Raw genomic sequence first — 23,030 nt, 5'->3', positions numbered from 1 at the left:
TGTGGTATGAGTCGTACCCTCGACTTCGTCCGAATCATGCTTTTGTACGTGCTTTTGGTGATTTTCATTGTTTTGCCATACGCCGCTCCCTATCACACTTCACTGAGTGTGGATTCAGGGTACAATGCACAATAACCTAATGAGTTATTTGTACAACTTCCACACAAATCCGCCCACTTATTTAGGATTGTTTCCACAATTTATGACCCGACGTTTCTTTTTCCGTTCAGTATATATACATACACACACACAAACAAACACACACACGTACGCGTACGCACACACGTATGCACACACACAGACACACACACACACACGTGCACACACACACATACTCAAACATACGCGCGCGCGCGCACACACTCAAACACACGTACGCGCGCGCGCGCACACACACACAAAACACACACACGCACACACACAAACACACGCACACTAGTACGCGCGAGCACACAAACGTCTATAAACATGCACACACATATATACACTTGATAGACAATTTGTGTGCCAGTGCAGTAATATCTATATATGTTCTAGTCAAAGCCAACATACATATATTAATACAGGAAGAGAGACAGAGAGAGAGAGACAGACAGAGAGAGAGAGAGAGAGAGAGAGAGAGAGAGAGAGAGAGAGAGAGGCAGAGAGAGAGGCATAGAGAGAGGCAGGCAGGCGGGCAGGCAGGCAGGCAGGCAGGCGGGCGGGCGGACGGACGGAGGGACAGACAGACAGACAGACAGGGAGGGAGACAGACAGGGAGCGAGACAGACAGGGAGGGAAACAGGCAGGCAGACAGACAGACAGGGAGGGAGACAGACAGACAGGGAGACAGACAGACAGACAGGGAGACAGACAGACAGGGAGGGAGACAGACAGACAGGGAGGGAGACAGACAGACAGACAGGGAGGGATACAGACAGACAGACAGGCAGGGAGACGGAGGGAGACAGACAGACAGGGAGATAGACAGACAGGGAGACAGACAGACAGACATGGAGACAGACAGACAGACAGGGAGACAGACATGGAGACAGACAGGGAGACAGACAGACAGGGAGGGAGACAGACAGACAGGGAGGGAGGGAGACAGACAGACAGGGAGGGAGACAGACAGACAGACAGACAGAGAGAGGGAGACAGACAGAGGGAGACAGACATATGTATGTATATATACACAAAACACACACACACGTGCGCGGGCATACACACACATCCATGCATACATGCAATATATAGATATTCATACATCGGAGTGTAAACTCGAGGAACTGAGTTGAATTAAAGTAGCAGACCCTAGTTTCAACCCGTAAAAAGGGACGCTAAGTTTAGTTGATCTACAAACCTGCAAAACATTTGAATACGGATATAATAAATAGAAGCTAAAGTGTGTAATGTTTAAACGGGGAAATACCGTCAACATATACCTGTTAGAACGTTAGCGAGGTTTTTCGCTTTATGAATCATTACATTTACAGGGTATTAAAAAATCCTGGATTGCCAAAACCACTTCAAGTGTACGAAAATTAATATTCTATATAATAAAATGTAAGCATTTCTAATTTAAATTATCAAAAAGGGCTTTAATAGTGAAAAATATGTCGTAGTGCTTCAAAACTAGAGTATCACCTACCTGTACAGAGGCCTGTTAGTCCATTAGCGAGGTCTGTCGCTTTAAAGTATCACCTACCTGTACAGAGGCCTGTTAGTCCATTAGCGAGGTATGTTCCTTTAAAGTATCACCTACCTGTACAGAGGCCTGTTACTCCATTAGCGAGGTCTGACGCTTTAAAGTATCACCTACCTGTACAGAGGCCTGTTAGTCCATTAGCGAGGTCTGTCGCTTTAAAGTATCACCTACCTGTACAGAGGCCTGTTAGTCCATTAGCGAGGTCTGTCGCTTTAAAGTATCACCTACCTGTACAGAGGCCTGTTACCATTAGCCATGTAGCGAAGTATCACCTACCTGTACAGAGGCCTGTTACTCCATTAGCGAGGTCTGTCGCTTTAAAGTATCACCTACCTGTACAGAGGCCTGTTAGTCCATTAGCGAGGTCTGTCGCTTTAAAGTATCACCTACCTGTACAGAGGCCTGTTACTCCATTAGCGAGGTCTGTCGCTTTAAAGTATCACCTACCCGTACAGAGGCCTGTTAGTCCATTAGCGAGGTCTGTCGCTTTAAAGTATCACCTACCTGTACAGAGACCTGTTACTCCATTAGCGAGGTCTGTCGCTTTAAAGTATCACCTACCTGTACAGAGGCCTGTTAGTCCTTTAGCGAGGTCTGCGTACGAATATGACTGCAGGTATTCTAGCTGACACATGCTTGCCTTTTCGTTCAGACACCACACGCCTACTGGCCCCTCCCTGGATAGAGGAGAGGAAAGGAATGTTTAACACCTCAGAACATTTTAAACTGGTTGAATTGAAAACAGTTTGTAAAATACGCCCCAGCTAATGATAAAATGTAGTCTGTTTTGTTTAATAACAAAGACAGAGCACATTGATTAATTAATCATTAGCTATTGGATGTCAAACATTTGGTAATTCTGACGTATACCTGTAGTCTTAGAAAGAAAACCCGTTATATTTTACCATTAGTAGCAAGACATTTTTTTATAAAGTTAAAAAAAAACTGTTTAACGACACCATTGGAGCACATTGATTAAAGGGACATTCCTGAGTTTGCTGCAATTTTTAAGATGTTATCGACTAACAGAGACTTTTTGACGACTGTAATTACAATTCAAATATATTTTTCTGCATAAAATATTAATGGTTGTATATTAAACGTGTTTCTGATCGTTCTAATATTTGTACAAGGTTAAATTTCATTTAGTTTCCTACGTACAAAATTATTTGAAGGCAAAATCCAGTTAGGGCTTCTTATTAATATTAAAACGACCAGAAACACATTGAATATACAGACACTGATGTTATAAACAAGAAAATAAATTTAATATGTAAGTTTAATCGTAGAAATAGTTTATTAGTTGGAAGCATTTTACAATGCAGCAAACTCAGGAAAGTCCCTTTAATTAATCATCAGCTATTGGATGTCAAACATATCGTAATTCTTACTCGTAGTCATCAGAGGAAACCCGCTACATTTTTCCTAATGATCAAAGTCGTTTATGGACTTTCCCACATACAGGAAAGCACATACCACGGCCTTTCTCCAGTTGTGGTGCACTGGTTGGAACGAGAGAAAAAAAACAATCAACTGAATGGATCCACTGAGGTGGTTTGGTCCTGCGACACAAGCACCTCAAGCAAACACTCAACCGACTGAACTAAATCCCACCCATATTTTTTTATATGCACCATCCCACAGACAGGATAACACATACCACGGCCATTGATATACCTGTCGTGGTGCAGTGGCTAGAACGAGAAATAGCACAATGGGCCCACCGATCATAAAATGTAGTGTGTTGTGTTTAACAGTCCACTAGAGCACACTGATGTATTATGTAGTGTGTTGTGTTTAACAGTCCACTAGAGCACACTGATGTATTATGTAGTGTGTTGTGTCTAACAGTCCACTAGATCACACTGATGTATTATGTAGTCTGTTGTGAAAACAGTCCACTAGAGCACACTGATGTATTATGTATTGTTGTGTTTAACAGTCACTAGAGCACACTCGGCAACTAGAGCACACTGATGTATTATGTAGTGTGTTGTGTTTAACAGTCCACTAGAGCACACTGATGTATTATGTAGTGTGTTGTGTTTAACAGTCCACTAGAGCACACTGATGTATTATGTAGTGTGTTGTGTTTAACAGTCCACTAGAGCACACTGATGTATTATGTAGTGTGTTGTGTTTAACAGTCCACTAGAGCACATTGATGTAATGTAGTGAAAACAGTCCACTAGAGCACACTGAAGGATTAGGAACTGGGTGTCAAATATTTGATCATTGTGATATGTAGTCTTTAGAAAAAATCCACTATATTTATCCATTATCGGCAAGGGATTCCTTATTTATACACTTTCTCAAAGAAAGGACAGCACATACCACAGCCCTTGATATACCAGTCGTGGAAGACTAATTGAAACAGTGAAAAACCCAAACAAGAAGGAAGGAAGGAAATGTTTTATTTAACGACGCACTCGTCATATTTTATTTACGGTTATATGGCGCCACACAGATATTGAGAGAGGAAACCCGATGTCGCCACTTCATGGGCTACTCTTTTCGATTAGCAGCAAGGACTATTTTATATGCACCATCCCACAGACAGGATAGTACATACCACGGCCTTTGTTACACCAGTTGTGGAGCTCTGGCTGGAACGAGAAATAGCCCAATAGACCCACCGACGGGAATCGATCTTAGATCGATCGTGCATCAGGCGAGCGCTGTACCACTAAGCTACGTCCCGCCCCTAAACCCACCGAAGGATTACGAAGAGAATAAATTAGGAAAAAGCTTCTTTCATTCATATGTCATTCTCAGACTCTACAGACGAATTCAACAGTAAATCTCACAGCACTGCTAAAGCAATATATGTCGCCAACCGAGCCCAACAAATTCTCGTATTCCCAACATTCAAGGGTCATAACTCTGAAAAATTGGTAAATCACTATCACTTAATTTGTAACAGTACACGATAAAACTATACCCATAATTTCAGTTCAGTATATCGAGGCATTGCCAGATAAAAATCCGGAAAACAAATTCTCATATCCCCAAAATTCAAGGGCCATAACTCTATCACAAATGGGTAAATTGCTATAAAAGTCAAACTGATCTGTAACATTATATGTTAAAGCTATAAACAAAATGTCAGCTAAATATCTTGAGGCATTTTAAAACAAAATCCGGAAACCTATATGTGAGAGAGACAGACAGATAGACAGACAGACAGACATGCAGACAGACGAAAAACAGACAGACAGACATGCAGCCAGGCAGACAGACAGACAGACAGATAGGCATGCAGTCAGACAGACAGACAGACAGAAGAACGAAGACGAAACCTTTAGTCCACTCCAGTTGAACAAAAAGAGGAAAAAACAGTCGAGGAGGAAAGAATTCCAGTTAAAAGAGCATGGGTCCACATAAGGGATTCGATCCTACCGCCCATGCACGTGCGGCGAGCATTTTACCAACTGATCTGGATTCCGCCTCCAAAGTTAATCGTAGGTCTAGTTATTAAAAATTACTTACTTGCACACGGCTTGAAAGACACCAAATGCATTCTCTGTTAGTGGAATTGAAAATTTCGATTTACATTCAGCGGTAGCGGGACAAGTTGGGACGAACACATCAGCTGAAATATGCAACGACATGAAATTATGAAAAATATAAACGGTGAAATGAAACGAAATTAAATAAATAAAATGAAACAATCAAATCAAATCAAAATAATGAAATAATGAAGAAATGGAATGAAAAATGTGTTTATTTTGTTTAACGACACCACTAGAGCATATTCAGTGGCGTATCCAGAAAATAAATTGGGGGGGGGGGGGGGGACGGAATACCAATGGAACTTTGGGGGAGATTTGGGGGATCGTAAAAAAATGAAAATGAATATATAATAAAATTTTAACTGTTGCAAAATTTAGGGGTCCCCCTAGATCCGCCTCTGATATTGATTAATTAATAATAGGCTATTGGATGTGAAACATATGGTAAAGCTCACACGTAGTCATCAGAGGGGTGAGCGTTGGGGTGAGGGTGGGGACACAAGCACATTACTTTGGTGTGTATATAACACTGACTAATATCAGGGTTTCTGCCACAGGTACAGAGGGTAAAATTACGTCCCTAAAATCTTGGAAAAATAATGTATACATATTTTTAAATTTTTATATACATGATAGTAAGGAGTACAAATTAGCCAGAGCGCATGAAATGCAGTGTCCAGTTTCAGAGGAAACCCGCTACATTTATCCATTAGCAGCAAAGGATCTTTTATATGCACCATCCAATAAGACAAGATAGCACATGCCACGGCCTTTGATATACCAGTCATGGCGCACTGGCTGGAAGGAGAAAATTATAGCCCAATGGGCCCACCGACGGAGATCGATTCCGCATCAAGCAAGCGCTTTACCACTGGGCTACATCCCGTCCCTAGCCGTAAGGTGCAGTCGATAAAAAGTCATATAATTTGATGGCTTATGCTAGGATCAGACTACCAATTGCCACCAGAAAGTTGGCCAAATCGACGATTGTGTTGTAATTTCTCCCGAATTAGGGCGAGTGCGCTCAGATTAACAACTAATGAGTTATATTAAGACGAGAATCGAGTTGTAAGAGCGCTCAGACTAGCAACTGGACAGTCGTATACAATCGTGACAGTTGGTAGTCGAAACCTAGCATTACACGACGAGAATAGAGTTTTAAGAACACTGGGACTAGCAGCTGGACAGTCGTAGAAGTCGTGACAGCAGAAATATGGCCAATTACAATTTTCTGTTGGCAGTTGGTAGTCTGACACTAGCATTAGATATAAACTAAACTTCTCATTATATACAAGGTCAAAACTAATTATTGCTACAAAATGGGGATGTGTCTTTTGGTTATTTCTCGTACCAGCCAATGCACCACAACTGGTATATCAAAGGCTATGGTATGTGCTATCCTGTTTGTAGGATGGTGCATATAAAAGATCGCTTGCTACTAATGAAACAAATGAAAAGGGTTTCATCTCTTAAGACTATATAATGTCAAAATGACAAAATGTTTCACATTCAATAGCTGAAGATTAATACATAAATCAATGTGCTCTAGCGGTGTTGTTAAACCAAACAAACGTTTTTTGAGGGGTGAGGGGGACACCCGCCTAAATCCCCACAACAGCAGTAGTACATTTTCACAAGACATATATTCATCGATCCATCACAGGCTAGTGTGCAGTAACTTCAGTGTGTGTGGGGGGGGGGGGGGGGGTGGAGCTGGAGGTGGGGGTTGTGTGGACGTGTCTAGACTGACGACCGAAGATTATAGGGTTTCGACACCGCCCCCCTCCCACCCCTCCAACCACCATCCTGCATGTGCGACTGCATCAATGCGTACTTACCACTAGGACATGTCTTGTTCATGAAAGACAACATTTGTTCAACGTTGTCACTGAAGGATGCGTCGTTATCTAGGCCACAAGACTGTGCTGAGTATTTAGCACATGTTGCCAAACCCTTGCCGTATCTACAAATATCCACAATTAAAGGGAAATTAACAATGTATGAGATAGAAAGGAAGGGACGTTTGATTAATGACGATTGGGGGGAGGCGGCATGGAGAGAGAACGACGGGCAGAGAGAGATACAGAGTAACATAGCCAGAGAGAGAGAGAGAGAGAGAGAGAGAGAGAGAGAGGGGGGGGGAGAGAGGGGGGAGAGAGAGAGAGAGAGAGAGAGAGAGAGAGAGAGAGAGAAAGAAAGAAAGAAAGAAGAGAGAGAGAGAACGACGGGCGGAGAGAGAGTAAGATAGCCAGAGAGAGAGAGAGAGAGATGGGGGGGGGGGGGACCCACACAAGCCAAAAGGCAACACGAGATTAGTACATGCACTTTTGTATAAACAGGACAGTACATACCATGTCCACTGGTTGGGACCAAAAGGAAAAAACAAACAAAACAAAAACACTAAAGGCTATCGATTCTGTGACACCGAGGAAAGCGCTGTGCCACTAAATAAGATCCCGCCCCCAGAACTGTAATATTAGAGTAATGAAATGTGTGCTTCACGTGTACATACCGACAGTAGAACGCCGGTAATTGGAAGTCTCGTCCTTCCGAGGCACCAAAACTTTGAAGACAGTCGCTAAATGTCGTACAAGACAGTAGTTTGTTGTTGGTCATAGCTGAATAGTAATAATAATAATGATGATGATGATGATGATGATGATGATGATGATGATGATGATAATAATGGTGATGATGATGATAATGATGATGATGATGATGATAATAATGATGATGATAATGATGATAATAAATAGTCGAAAGCCAATCAAAATGTATTAGAAAAAGAGGTGATTCGAATCTACGAGAGAGAGAGAGAGAGAGAGAGAGAGAGAGAGAGAGAGAGAGAGAGAGAGAGAGAGAGAGAACAGAGATAGAGGGTGTGTGTGTGTGCGAGAGAATGAGATTGAGAGTGAGAGTGAGAGTAGTGTGTGTGTGTGTGTGTGTGTGTGTATGAGTGTGTGTATGCGTGAGACACACACACAGAGAGAGAGAGAGAGAGGGGGGAGGGGGAGGGGACTGAGAGTGAGAGAGAAAGGGGGGAGAATGGAGGGAGAGAGAGTTAATACAGAATAGAAGAGTTTGAGAAACCAGTTAGATGAAATACCTACGTATGCAACCTGATTTCAGATTTTCTTTCAAAGCAGCGAAATCGTATGTAGTTTTGAACACAACTCCACACTCCCTGGATGTTTTATGAGAACAGTCCATGAACTGTTCCACCACGCTGTAATATAACCGTAAATGTCAATGTGAAGGTACGATACATGTTCTGCACTGTGTACAAACATTATATACTACACTACGCCACGCCACGGCACGCCATGGCACGCCACGGCACACTACCTTGCCCTACATTACATTATATGTAACATAATGGTATTCTGAAAACGTATTATAGATATAAACTGTATGTAATAGTGTGTGTACGTGTGTACATGCGTGTGTCAGGAGTGTATGTGTATACATGTATATCCCTGTGTGCGTGCATGTGTGTGTGTGTGTGTGCATGCGTGCGTGTTTGTGCCCGTGTGTGCGTGTTTGTCCATGTGTGTGTGTGTGTGTTTTTGTGCGCGCAAGTGTGTGTGTGTGTTTGTGCGCGCGTGTGTGTGTGTGTGTGTTTGTGCGCGCAAGTGTGTGTGTGTGTGTGTGTGTGTGTGTGTGCGCGCAAGTGTGTGTGTGTGTGTGTGTGTGTGTGTGTGTGTGTGTGTTTCGACCGGAAGATCTATTTTTTCTCGAGAATACAAACTAGCATCAATGACGAGAAAAAGTTGATATAATAGTTTATATATTATATAATACGCAAGGATTTTTTAAAGAGTTTTCCATTGTTCAGACCGTTTCTCATCTTTTGTACTGCTGACTGCTTTCTTTGCGCTTACCCAACGTATGTATAAACTAACATTTTAAAGGTAATATTTGCATGGTGGCGTTTGTATGTTTTTATCTTGAATCATAAACGCGGAACGATAAACATCAAAAGCAAAAAAAAAAAAAAAAAAAAAACAAAAAAAATCCGAACCACATTGTTAACATCTGTCATCTCCTACCTTTAATTAGCAGTACATTTTCCCCCAAGTTTTGTCCAGACAAAAATCATGAAAAGACGCTTACAGTGACAAAGATTCCACATACTAGATGTTCACCTATATCGACTCAATAGTAAGGTGTAAGGCCACTACATTGAATTATCTCTCACTAACCACCAACCCATTGTCCAAAACTGACAGCCCAGACGGCTGAGGTATTTGCCCAGGACAGTGTGCTTGAACCTTAATTGAACAGAAGCACGAAAATAAGTATAAATGGATGAATTAACCATTGTAAGCTATGTAATGTCTTCAGGAGAAATATGATAATCATATTCATTTTCTCCATCCTCATCTGTACTTTCCCCATAGTCTAGTAGTCTGTACATATCACTGACCTTAGTGTATGATGCACTGAGGACACAGAAGAGACATGTGAATGCTTTTACTTTGGAGTGTTTAGTTGTCGGGGGGAGGGGGTCCATTCCTGACCCAACTAAAGACATGTCCTGGATTTCCCAGAAGCTGGTGCGGACAGAGCCCACGGTAATGGTCTCAAGGGATTGAGATAAAATACTCTCCATTTGGAGCTTGTGACCTTGTGCCACCACTAGGACACAACCAAACAAAGACCAATCTGCTTTTATGGTGTTCACTCTCCCTCTTGCTTTTACTTCTTTCTTATACATATTGCTAAACCTGTACATTATGTTAATTTTCATCAGATTTTAGATTTGGGTTGCTGGTGGGTCTTTTTCTAGTGTCTTACACTTAGAGGTTTTCGTGAATCTAAAGGTGGTGATATCTCTGGGAGCTACCTTTGCAGTAGAAATGCTAACGAAGTCCTACCTTTTTTGTGAATTTACCTCTCCTTTGATGACGAAAACAACTGTTCATACTGCTTCCTGGTCTTTTATTTCATTATTGGTCAATAAGTATGACTGAAGTTTGATTTGTTGCCTTTTAACTTACCTTGGAATGTACAGTTGGGCTCAGCTGTTAATAATAGTGTTTGATAACTTCAACGTTGAAGCTGTGCCTCCAGGAGTCTGAGTATCTTTATTGTGACCTCAGTGGTCTTGTTCACGGGTATCCTCCCAAAATGGTTGTTGCTAGACATCTGCATCGAGAAGTGGCCCATCTTTCAAGCTTTATGCTTATCAGGATTCGTTTCTGTGAAATTCGTCTTCAGAGCAAACTTTGGGACTAGGTACCTGACATAGTTGATCTTATTATAGGCAAAACACCATGAGATCACAGTTCTTATGGCATTAAGGTGCACATCCCAGTTCTCTACACGAAAAGCGCACAGAAGTATTACATCCTCAGCATGTGTATGTAGGACATCCAGTATGTGGATAGCTCTCCATTGTTGTGAATTAGGTGTTCTATGAAATCTATCCACATTGTCATCAGCTCACCTTAGAGTGGACTTTACAAGACACTATTGAATTTCTGTTCAAATCACCGACCATACTAAGAATGACTATCAAATCACTGCTACCTTAAACATTGTCCTTCACACACATTGTGAATCCCCATTACAGTACTAGTTTCGTTATGTTGTTTAGACATACTTATGTACCCTAACAGCATGACTGCAGTGTTTACAATCATGGACCCCATTGATGAACACCTTTGAAGAATGTTGAAAACGTCCTAAATTATTTAAGTAGCTTTTATAAAAAGTGTTTGATCCATGACTACTATAATTGTGTCAACAAGTAGTTTCTCCCTGATTAGTTCTGACTGCTTGAAGATTTCAAACTTTGGTTTACTTTGAAGCTGCAGCATTGAGAACGGCAGATACCCAGGATCTTCTGAGCTTGGCATTTGGTTGATGTTAAACCTTGTCCACCTTGGGATTCGCCGACCCTCTGGACTTGTTTGCCCTGCAGGGATCCACATCAGGTTCTTACAGGCAACTTTAGCAGATTCCTTGGGTTTCTAGATATGATTCTCTGGTAGGATGAATCAATGGGTTCACACATGCACTGGCTACACAGATGTCCAACACTTGGTGCTTAATGTTGACATATATCTTCTTTAGTCATCGAGTCAATGACATTGAAGTTTAGGCCAGGGTTTATGGACCAAATCGTCCTAGAGCTGAACTTCAACACATTGAAAAACTAAGTCCACCACACACCGAAGTTGGGCCTGTATCTTCTTAGTCTGGTGCTGTCTAATTATATTAGATCATGTTCTATGTCGTTTGCTGCCATATCTATAGTTCACGACCAGAACAGATGCGATGTGGTTTGTCACATTTGATTCATTGCGTTTCTATTTCAATTGGTACCATACTCACTAGCCTCAGCCCCAACCCAGGTGTGTTTTTGGCATACACCATACCAAAGATTGTGCAATGTTTCCAGTAAGTGTTTTTACGACATCTTTTGGAGGTTATGTTGTCGACATGTTACAGCAAATACTATGTTCTTGTTAAATGATTGGACATAAGTGGTCATCCTATCTGTTTGTACCTTGGTGTCAGGGTGTCCAGTTAGGAGACCGATAAGAAATCGCTTTGGTTTATTTGGTATGTAGAAAGTAGCACTCATATAACACGTCTTCTTAAATTTTCATAAGGTGTGCATATACTGATATATTTTTCATGTTTTTTTAAATATTTAATATATGTATGTATGTATGTACGTATGTTTATACGTATATACATATGTATTTATATATGAATATCTATATATTGTATGTATGTTGAGGTTGACTGTTACATAAATAGTAATTAACGTACAGGCGCAGGGAATAATTAAATCCTTTCTGGCCTCACAAATTGTCCCATGCCGTTGCTGGGACTCGAACCTGTGGCAACGATTCGCCCGCAAATTGCAAGACTAACCACGATGCGCTCTGAGTTATTGATGCATCCATAAAAAGGATGATCTTCAACTCAACCACATGCATGGGGCCTACAATCTACGCGCTCGATCCCGCTTACGTGCATGAAACAGTGTGCAGACCTGGCTAGTATGTATCTATATTGTATGTATGTATGTATGTATGTATGTATGTATGTATGTATGTATTAAGAATGAATGAACGCACTGGCTCAGGAATTTTTTTAAACTAAAAAATTGTTATTTTCTAATTTTGCCCCAGGGATTCGAAATTGATTTTAAATTGTCCGTTGTGATATACAAAATATGACTGTTTTTCGGTCTTGTTTTAAATTTATTTGGCTAGTACTGTTTTGTTTACAGCCGGATACGATGTATAACAACAAACCAACCACTGAAAAATGGATTGGCTTAGAGGCTTAAGCGGCGTGTAGTCGGGTGGAGACTAAGATATCCTTGAGACTTGGATTTTTTTTCTATATGCAATAACCGGACGTGCTGTAATAGGGTTTTTCATAACAGTTTGCAGATTTAAAAACTCCTCCTTCATAAGTTTACCAATATCAACGCTACGTCGACTGTAAATTATTGGAAAAATTATTTTATCTCTTTTTACAGCTTTACCAGATTCAACGTTGATTCCAAATGGCTGTTTTGTCTGTAATGTACGAATCCAGAAGGCCTCTCGTTCAAGTCTCAAGAGGTCTGTTTCGTCTTTTGAACCAAGTATCAGGGGTTGTTCAATTGGAATTATTTCAAAATTTTCATCTAACGAATGGTCAGGTAGATTGAAGTGATTGGCGACAGGGGTGTCAACTTCATGCCGAATATCATACTTGTGACAAACTGCTCTAATTCTCAGTTGGTTTTGCGTTTGTCCTACGTACTGTTTTTTACATAAATTACAAGTGATTAGATACCCTACATTTTTCGAATCACAGTTCATGTCTGTCCGAATTTGATATTCAATTTTGGTCTGTTGACTTTTGAAAGTCGACTGCGTTTTAAGTAAGTTGTGAAGTCTACACCTGGTTTTGGCACAAGTAGTAGAGGAGCCAGTGCTTATTTGAACCTTAATTGAACCAAAAATGTATCTATATTGTATGTATGTATGTATGTATGTATGTATGTACGTATGTATGTACGTATGTACATACGTACATACATACATATATGTATGCAGGGCTCATCTTGTCCATTGTCAAGTTAGCCAATTGCTACTTTTTGACTAAAAACATTTATTAAATTAACCACGTATTAATTATTTTTAACAAGTACATATCTGAAAATACTGGCAATCCCAGTAACTCTCTCTCTCTCTCTCTCTCTCTCTCTCTCTCTCTCTCTCTCTCTCTCTCTCTCTCTCTCTCTCTCTCTCTCTCTCTGTGTGTGTGTGTGTGTGTGTGTGTGTGTGTGTGTGTGTGTAAATATGTATGCATATATCTCAACTCTTATTTCAATATTTTGATTAATTAATTAAAAATAAAATAACAAGAAAAACATATTTAGTAGATTTAGTGTATGTTACATAATCATCTAAGTTAAGGTATATGTCAATGTTTTATGCAAATTCTGTAATTACAGCTTCTTTTGTGTTGTTTTCCGAATTTTGGTGATCTCAAAATTATCTTTAATAATTCAAGTAACATTTAGAATTACCAGATTCCTAACCAAAACTCAATTTCAGTGTACTTGTACAATAACAAATTAAATAGAAGTCACGTCATCAAAATATACAAGCTTTTCTCAATGTGAGGTTTTTCAAAAATCGACTGCAATATTTTGGTGAAATACATACAATTAAGACGTTTTTAGCAGATAAAATACGTAAAATATCTTGTCACATTTGTTTCTGTTAAATTATTTTAAGAAATCAAACAAGAAATAACAACAACAAAATCTTTAAAATGTCTTAATTTGTGAATTGTTAGGGTAAGGAGTAGTGCTAAAAAAATCACATGAAATATATTTTATTAACTGAATTTCACAATGAATTTCCTTCAAATCCATGTATCTAAAAATGGTAATCTTTCTTTAGGAAATACATCAAATACATATTTGTGTCACTCCATTTACAAAACTTAAATAATTTTGTCTGCAGTTTATTTTAGGGTAGGCTAATACAATGGGTGCTAACATACTAAAAGCTACCACTGTTCCGATGTTATCACATATTTTTTAACTCTAGGGGTATATATCTTGTCAAAAATCATTATGAGCCTTATTCCCCTCATATGACACCAAAATGTTGGGGTCTGGCTTATAGCCTATGGAGTTTTTAGATTTGAGGGTGTTGTTGTCTATTCAATACCCGCAAATGTTTCATTTTTCACCTCAGGCTAACGCCTTCGGTCAAAAATGAAATTTGTGGGGTCAAATAGCCAAGAAACCCCCCAAATCTAAACATTCCATATGGTAATGCACGACATTACAGGCTTTTTGTCTTAGGAAATCTTATCGTACTCGATATAGGTGACCATCTAGTATGTGGACTCTTTGTCACTGTAATGACAGTGTAATAACACCAGCAAATCTAAAAAAATTATATGATTATCTCCTAAATAAATATATAACTGCAACCCCCAGCCCACCCTCTGACGCCTTCGCTTGATTACAGTGTTTGAGTTTTCTTACCTGCACGTTCGTTGTAGTCTTTGAATCGCTGTCGAACTCTGGCTACTTGTTGTTGTGGGTTTGAGCATATTTATGCAGTTGGTAAAGTTGGGGCACACTGGGCCTTGTGGTAGGACTACGGGAGTGGATAAGAAAGAAATGAACGAACGAATATTCAACGAAATAAATAAATAAGGTTTGTTTTGTTTAACGACACCACTAGAGCACATTGATTTATTAATCATCGGCTATTGGATGTCAAACATTTGGTAATTTGTGACACAGTCATAAAGCTAGAGGAAACCCGCTGCATTTTTCCATTAGTAGCAAGGGATCTTTTATATGCACCATACCATAGAAGAGATAGCACATACCACGGCGTTTGATATACCGGTCAGGGTGCACTGGCTGGAACGAGAAATAGCCCAGTGGGCATATTTAACGACACACAAGCACGAAACAAACGAAACTCCAGGTCGCAACCAGGGGACCCGACAAAGGGACAAAGGGAGAAAGAGAGAGGCAGAGAGAGAGAGGTAGGTAGGTAGGGAGAAGAATAGAGAGAGAGAGAGAGAGAGAGAGAGAGAGAGAGAGAGAGAGAGAGAGAGAGAGAGAGAACAAACCCATTTTAATTACATATGCAGTAATCACAATATAGTGTGTTCAGTTGAACATGAACTGTTTACACGTGTAATAATCACAATATAATGTGTGTAGTTGAATATGAACAGATCACACGTGTATTAATCACAATATAATGTGTGTAGTTGAATATGAACTGATTGCACGTGTAATATTCACAATATTATGTGTGTAGTTGAACATGGAACTGATTACGGATGTAACAATCACAATATAATGTGTGTAGTTGAATATGATCAGATTACACGTGTACTAACGACAATATAGTGTGTTCAGTTGAATATGAACTGATCACACGTGTATTAATCACAATATAATGTGTGTAGTTGAATATGATCAGAATATCCGTGTAATAATCACAATATAATGTGTGTAGTTGAATATGATCAGATTACACGTCTACTAATCACAGTATAGTGTGTTCAGTTGAATATGAAATGATCACACGAGTATTAATCACAATATAATGTGTGTAGTTGAACATGAGCTGATTACACATGTAATAATCGCAATACAATGTGTGTTGTTGAATATGATCAGATTACACGTGTAATAATCACTATACAATGTGTGTAGTTGAACATGAGCTGATTACACGTGTATTAATCACAATATAATGTGTGTAGTTGAATATGAGCCGATTGCATGTGTAATAATCACTATATAATGTGTGTAGTTGAATATGAGCTGATTAAATGTGTAATAATCACAATATAATGTGTGTAGTTGAATATGAGCTGATTACATGTGTAATAATCACTACATAATGCGTTCATGGCAATAACATCAACTTACTGCACGTGGTTTTGTAGTTTCCCATTAGTGATGAGAAATTGCCACATCCTGTTAGGCCCTGGTAACATTCTATGGCAGCATCAAGCTTACTGCAATAGATAATAATCCTTTATTAGTAATTACAGACCACGGTGGTGCAGTGGTTAATCCATCGGGCATAAGCCTGGTAGGTACAGGGTTCGCAGCCCAATACCGGCTCCCACCCAGAGCCAGTTTTAACGACTCAGTGGGTAGGAGTAAAACCCCTGCACCCGCTTTTCTCTCACTAACCATTTACAACTAACAACTAACCCACTGTCCGGACACACAGCTCAGATAGCTGAGGTGTGTGTGTGTGTGTGTGTGTCTCTGTGCCCAGCACGGCGTGCTTGAACGTTAATTGGATATAAAAAAAGAAAATAAGTTGAAATGAATGAATCAGGACGTCCTGTTCTTCACGGTTGTGATTTTCTTTTAGATCTTTAGCTTTTTTGTTCATAACATTTAGCAAATTTTAGCTTTAAGTGGGTATCAGACTTCTTGTTCTTCTACCGGCCTGGTTAGGTACTGGGTTCGGATCCCAGTCGAGGCATGGGATTTTTAATTACGATACCGACTCCAAACCCTGAGTGAGTGCTCCGCAAGGCTCAATGGGTAGGTGTAAACCACTTGCACCGATTATATACGTGACAACGTGTTGAGATAACATGTTTTTATTAATTACTACTTTTATTATGGTCTTGTGTACATGTGTCACATGTAACATTATATACGAGATAACGCGTTGAGAAAAACATGTTTTTTATTGTGTACCAATGTGAATACAATGTTAGCAGTGTTTTAATTTATGTAGTTTCGATTTTTTTCCTGAAGGCAACAGAATACATTCTGTAGAACCCACATAGAAGTGTTGGCTTTTTATTCAACTTCCACCGAGTGAGGGTTACATGAATCACCCAATATATATTTTCCAATGCCTGTTTTGTCTTATGCATCAAAGGGACATTCCTGAGTTTGCTGCATTGTAAGATGTTTCTGATTAATAAAATATGTCTATGATTAAACTTACATATTGAATATATTTTCTTGTTTAGAATATCAGTGTCTGTATATTCAATGTGTTTCTGATCGTTTTAATATTTGTAAGAAGCCCAAACTGGATTTTGTCTTCCGTACGTACGAAAAACTAATATTTAACAAAATAAAATATAATTTAATCTAGTACAAATATTAGAACGATCAAAAACACGTTTAATATACAACCACTAATATTGTATGCAGAAATATACATTTGATATGTAATTACAATCGTTAAAACGTCTCTGTTAGTCGATAACACTTTAAACATTGCAGCAAACTCAGGAATGTCCCTTTTAGAAACATATATTTAAAATACTTAAGCATAAAATATAACCATACACAAAAAGATTGCCATCAATGATAAACGTAAATTATGTTTTCTAATGCTGAACCCTTTAAGTATACACAATTGTACTAACTTAAGTACCTTTATACTTAAAGCCACTGTCCTGTTTTTCCTGCATTGTAAGATATTTCCGACTAATAACATATTTTAAAGTCTAAAAATACGCATTAATGTTTTTGTTTTTTTTAAATATCAGTGTCTGTATATTCAATGCGTTTCTGGTTGTCTTAATAATTGAAAGGAGCCCAAACTGGATTTTTTGTTCAAGTAATTTCGTATGTATGAAACAGAAAATTGGAAATAAAATGAAATATAACCTGGTACAAATACAAGAACCAGCAGAAAAATATATTTAAATGTAATTATAGTCGTTAAAAAGTCTCTGTTAGCCGATAAAATATTAAAAATTGCAGCAAAGTCAGGACCGTCACTTTAAGGTTCAAACAGTCAGACAAAATAATATTTACATACATTTGTCGTTTCAAAATTTATATTCACTTTTTTTTAAAGGTCTACAGTTCTCGAAAACGTAATTCACTATTGTTTGGTATCTACGTATACCTTTTACAATATATATGATGTATCAATAAAAATTTCTTTTTTTAAATGTATCCGTTTTTAATATATTCGCAATAAAAAGTCGCCTTTTTCCCATCGCTTGCCAAAAAGCCGTGACGTGCTAACCGGCATAACATTCGCAGCCTTTCGGTCATTTTACATGGAAGAACACGTGTATTTTTAAAACGCGAAAATGTTATTCTATTGAATTGAACTGTATGTTTGGAATATTATTTTGAAGATATCTTTCAAATGTGAAACATGGTGAACCATTTTCGTTGTATGGATGTACAAAAGCTGCAGTTAAAGGCAAAAAAAGTTTGCATATATTTTCCGAAAGACAAACCGACATTGTTTGCACGGAAGCAGTTCTTAAACCGAACACGTGCGTATTGGAAAGGACCGTCAAGATGGGCTTCGATTTGCAGTGACCACATCACACCTGGGGATTACGACAATTATCTAAGATGGTCGATGGGAATGGCACCGAAACCTTTGTTAAAGAACTTGTCTGTTCCAAGCCTGTATCTCCCCTGTTCAGCCCATTTGCGGCCCGGAGCCCGAACGTCGCCCGGAAACAAAGCCTACCGAAACAGATAAGCCTACTGAATGTTAATGCGATTTTTTCTAAAAAATATTTGTCCTACATTTATTGTTTTAGCATATACAGTCAGACCTCGTTACAACGACCGTCGTTACTGCGACATTTGCGCCATCCGACCACATATTGTCGGGAACAAACGTACATCAGCGTTATTTTGTTCATTACAACGGAATTCACCGACACCGACAGAGCAAATTAGGAACAAGCGTGCATCCGACGTCTGAAAACACTTATTTACAACGAGATTACGTAATCACAGATACCATAGCATATTGGCAGTACACACAGTGATCCGACTGTGTTACATGCTGTCCGAGATACCGATGTCTGCGAAATCTGTAGACATGTATTGCTTTTGCAAATAAGCCTTTAGTTAACCAATTAACTTCGAACAATAAAATCTTCTATTTTCATATTTTGTAAACGAAACAGGTACCAATCGTAGATGTCTGTAACCAAGTAATGATTAGACGATGAATGCGCCTATTTTAATATATTTAATGATGTTTTTTAAAAACGTATTTAATGTATGTACGTGTATTTGTTGTTTTTAATAATAACTGCAATACATTAATTATTTAAATGCTATCCAGTCATCAGTTAATATTAATTAGTATTTTTTCTAAAAAATATTTTTCCTGCATTTATTTTTTTAACATATAAAATGCATCGTGTTGAGGTGTATGTTTGTGCCAAATATGAACAATGTACACCTCGGCATTAACATTCGGGCTTTGGTTTTGTCACCGGGCGACGTCCGGGATCCGGGCTGCAAATAGGCTGACCGCATTTGGCTCGACGGATCATCGTCGCTGTACTACGGCTCAAACTGATAGGGAAGTACCCCTAACGGATTTTCTCCTTCTTCCTCACCAATCGAGGTAGCATTAGAATTTAATAGACAAATGCGACAAGTCCGAAATGTCCAAACTAACGTCCGATAAGAATGAGCTATTTTACGAAGAATCATTAGATGCTGTCGCCATGCTAACCTACTAACGAATGAGTGGAATTCACTTGATGCTACGTCACAGGTCAGATGCGGGTCAAATCGACTGGATCAGTGTGTTTTTTCCCCGAGCGTTTTACAAAAAGTCACTTTATTAATACTTGGGGCGGTATTTTTGTTTTTTATGGTTAATAATGTAACCTTTATGTATTTTTTTATATACTGTGTATTAATAATGTGCCATGGTTGTTGGCCTTTAAAGGCATATTCCTGAGTTGTCTGCACGTTTTAAGATGTTATCGACTAACAGAGACATTTTAACGATTGTAATTAATTATCAAATATATTTTTTCTGCACAAAATATTAGTGGCTATATATTAAAAGTGTTTCTGATCGTTCTAATATTTGTAGTAGGTTAAATTTCATTTTATTTCATATAATATATTTTGTTCGTACGTACTAAGTTATTTGAAGACAAAATCCAATTTGGGCTTCTTAAAATATTAAGATGGCCAGAAAGACATTGAATATACAGACACTGATATTCTAAACAAGAAATATATTGTATGTGTTAGTTTAATCGTTGAAATATTTTATTAGTCGGAAACATCTTACATGCAACAAACTCAGGAATTTCCTTTAACTGTAATGTTAATTAACTAGATGCATTGTAATGTGTTTATGTGTTCAACACGCTGAGAAATAATCAGCAATACAAATAAACGTATTCATATTCGTATTCGTATTCGTTTTGATTCAATGAAATCAGCAATAAACATTTTGGTAATACTTACGTTTGGCAACCGTTGGTATCTCCAATTATTAATAGATCCGATGCCGACAACAACAGGGTTGAACAAATCCTGGTCCGATTTTTGCATATTTTAGCCTGTTCCGCTAAATGAAACAGAAGTTAAAGTTAAAATTTAACTTTGGTTTTGTTTAACAACACCATTAGAACATATTGATTTATTAAACATCGGCTAGTGGATGTAAAACATTTGACAATTTTGACATACAGACTTAAGAGAGAAAGCCTACTACATTTTACCATTAGTAGCAAGGAATTTTGTATATCCACCATTCCACAGACAGGATAGCGTGTACCACGGCTATTGATTTACCAGTCGTGGTGCACTGGCTGGAACGAAACCTATCCCAATGAGTCCACCGACGGGAATCGATCCCAGACCGATGAAGTAGGAATATCACATCTATAACACATTTTACAAGTATACCTGTCACTGCTAAAAGTGGGAATAACACATTTATAACACATTTTACAAGTATACCTGTCCCTGTGCTAAAAGTAGGAATAACATATTTATAACACATTTTACAAGTATACCTGTCCCTGTGCTAAAAGTAGGAATAACATATTTATAACACATTTTAAATTATACCGTCCCTGTGCTAAAAGTGGGAATAAGACATTTATAACACATTTTATAAGTATACCTGTCCCTGTGCTAAAAGTAGGAATAACATATTTATAACACATTTTACAAGTATACCTGTTCCTGTGCTAAAAGTAGGAATAACATATTTATAACACATTTTACAAGTATACCTGTCCCTGTGCTAAAAGTAGGGAATAACACATTTATAACACATTTTACAAGTATACCTGTCCCTGTGCTAAAAGTGGGAATAACACATTTATAACACATTTTACAAGTATACCTGTCACTGTGCTAAAAGTGGGAATAACACATTTATAACACATTTTATAAGTATACCTGTCACTGTGCTAAAAGTGGGAATAACACATTTTACAAGTATCCCTGTTCCTGTACTAAAAGTAGGAATAACATATTTATAACACATTTTACAAGTATACCTGTCCCTGTGCTAAAAGTGGGAATAACACATTTTACAAGTATAAATCATACAGCTCATTTATAAAGTCAACCTTTACAAAAATGAGAAAAGAGAAAAGGACACTACGTATATCTTGTTCACAAGGAAGGAAGAAAAAAGGAAGAGAGCGAGGAATGTTTTATTTAACGACGCATAACACATTTTATTTACAAATGGTGTACCTTGTTCAAAAGGATGGAAGGAAGGAATGGAGGGAAGAAGGAATGTTTTATTTAACGACGCATAACACATTTTATTTACAAATGGTGTACCTTGTTCAAAAGGATGGAAGGAAGGAATGGAGGGAAGAAGGAATGGAGGGATGTTTTATTTAACGACGAACAGCACATTTTAATTACAGGTGTACCTTTTTCACATGGAGCCCCATAGACTCTGTTGATAAACTTTAGCATACGAGATTTCCCGGCTTCAGTGCACTGGGCTGTTTCTACACAAGCCTTTAAGGTAGACAGAGAACTGGAAAACAATGAAAAGGAAAAAAGTACTTGGTTCACGATAACTTGTCACTTTTTAAACTAATATGTATATGGTGTTGTATCGACATAACATATGGTTCTATCGACAGTTATGGGTATGGAGAGAGAGAGAGAGAGAGAGAGAGAGAGAGAGAGAGAGAGAGAGAGAGAGAGAGAGAGAGAGAGAGAGAGAGAGAGAGAGAGACAGAGAGAGAGACAGACACACACACAGGAATCTTTTATATGCACTTTTTGTCCAAACGTCTCTATCATTTTAATCCAAAATATTTTAATATATATATACAAGGCCACATTTTATAGAATAGGACGAACATACTTTTACGTTTAATGGCATCAGCAGAGAAAACTGATTGTTTAACGACACCACTGGAGCACATTGATTTATCGGCTAATGGATGTCAAACATTTGACAATGTTCACATGTAGTCTTTGAAGAAAAGGAAGGAAATGTTTTATTTGACGACGCACTCAACACATTTTATTTACGGTTATATGGCATCAGACATATGGTTAAGGACCACATATATCGAGAGAGGAAACCAGCTGTATTTTCGATGAGCAGCAAGGGATCTTTCATATGCACCACCCCACAGACAGGATAGTACATACCACGGCATTTGATATACCAGTTGTGAGGCAATGGCTCAAACGAGAAATAGCCCAATGGGCCCACCGACGGGAATCGATCCTAGATTGATCGCGCATCAGGTGAGCGCTGTATCCCTACCCCACCCCACCCCACCCCCCGGCTATTGGATGTCAAACATTTGGTAATTTTGTCTCGTAGACATCGGAGGAAACCCTTTACATTTTTCTATTAGTAGTAAGGGATTCTTTATATGCACCATCCCACAGAAAGGATAGCACATGCAACGAGAAATAGACCGATGGGCCCACCGACGAGGATCGATCCCACACCAAAAGCGCATCAAGCCAGCGCTTTACCACTGGGCTACGTCTCGCCCTGGCAGACAAGCCGCTGGGTGAAAATGCTTGAAAACGTATAGCCCGCGGGCAATAC

At 38.7% G+C, this 23,030-nt stretch overlaps 1 protein-coding gene and 1 long non-coding RNA gene across 2 annotated transcripts in view; both read right to left on the bottom strand.

Moving 5' to 3' along the window:
* LOC121385649 overlaps nucleotides 1–2,353 on the bottom strand; it is a 28,954-nt gene extending 26,601 nt beyond the window's left edge. The window contains exon 1 of the mRNA XM_041516411.1: nucleotides 2,249–2,353. Within this exon, the coding sequence (XP_041372345.1) occupies nucleotides 2,249–2,321 (73 nt within the window). The 5' untranslated portion in view covers nucleotides 2,322–2,353. The remainder of the gene's footprint in view (nucleotides 1–2,248) is intronic.
* A 5,956-nt stretch (nucleotides 2,354–8,309) lies between these two features.
* LOC121385195 lies at nucleotides 8,310–20,548 on the bottom strand. The gene is made up of 4 exons (XR_005959507.1): nucleotides 20,447–20,548; nucleotides 16,136–16,224; nucleotides 14,720–14,834; nucleotides 8,310–8,425 (listed from the first exon to the last, which is right to left on the bottom strand). It is a non-coding gene; the product is annotated as an uncharacterized LOC121385195 (long non-coding RNA).
* Nucleotides 20,549–23,030: the final 2,482 nt, after the last annotated feature.

This window comes from Gigantopelta aegis, chromosome 11 (genome assembly GCF_016097555.1).
Source record: "Gigantopelta aegis isolate Gae_Host chromosome 11, Gae_host_genome, whole genome shotgun sequence".
NCBI classification, from domain to species: Eukaryota; Metazoa; Mollusca; class Gastropoda; order Neomphalida; family Peltospiridae; genus Gigantopelta; species Gigantopelta aegis.
This window is presented reverse-complemented; position numbering and strand designations above follow the sequence as displayed.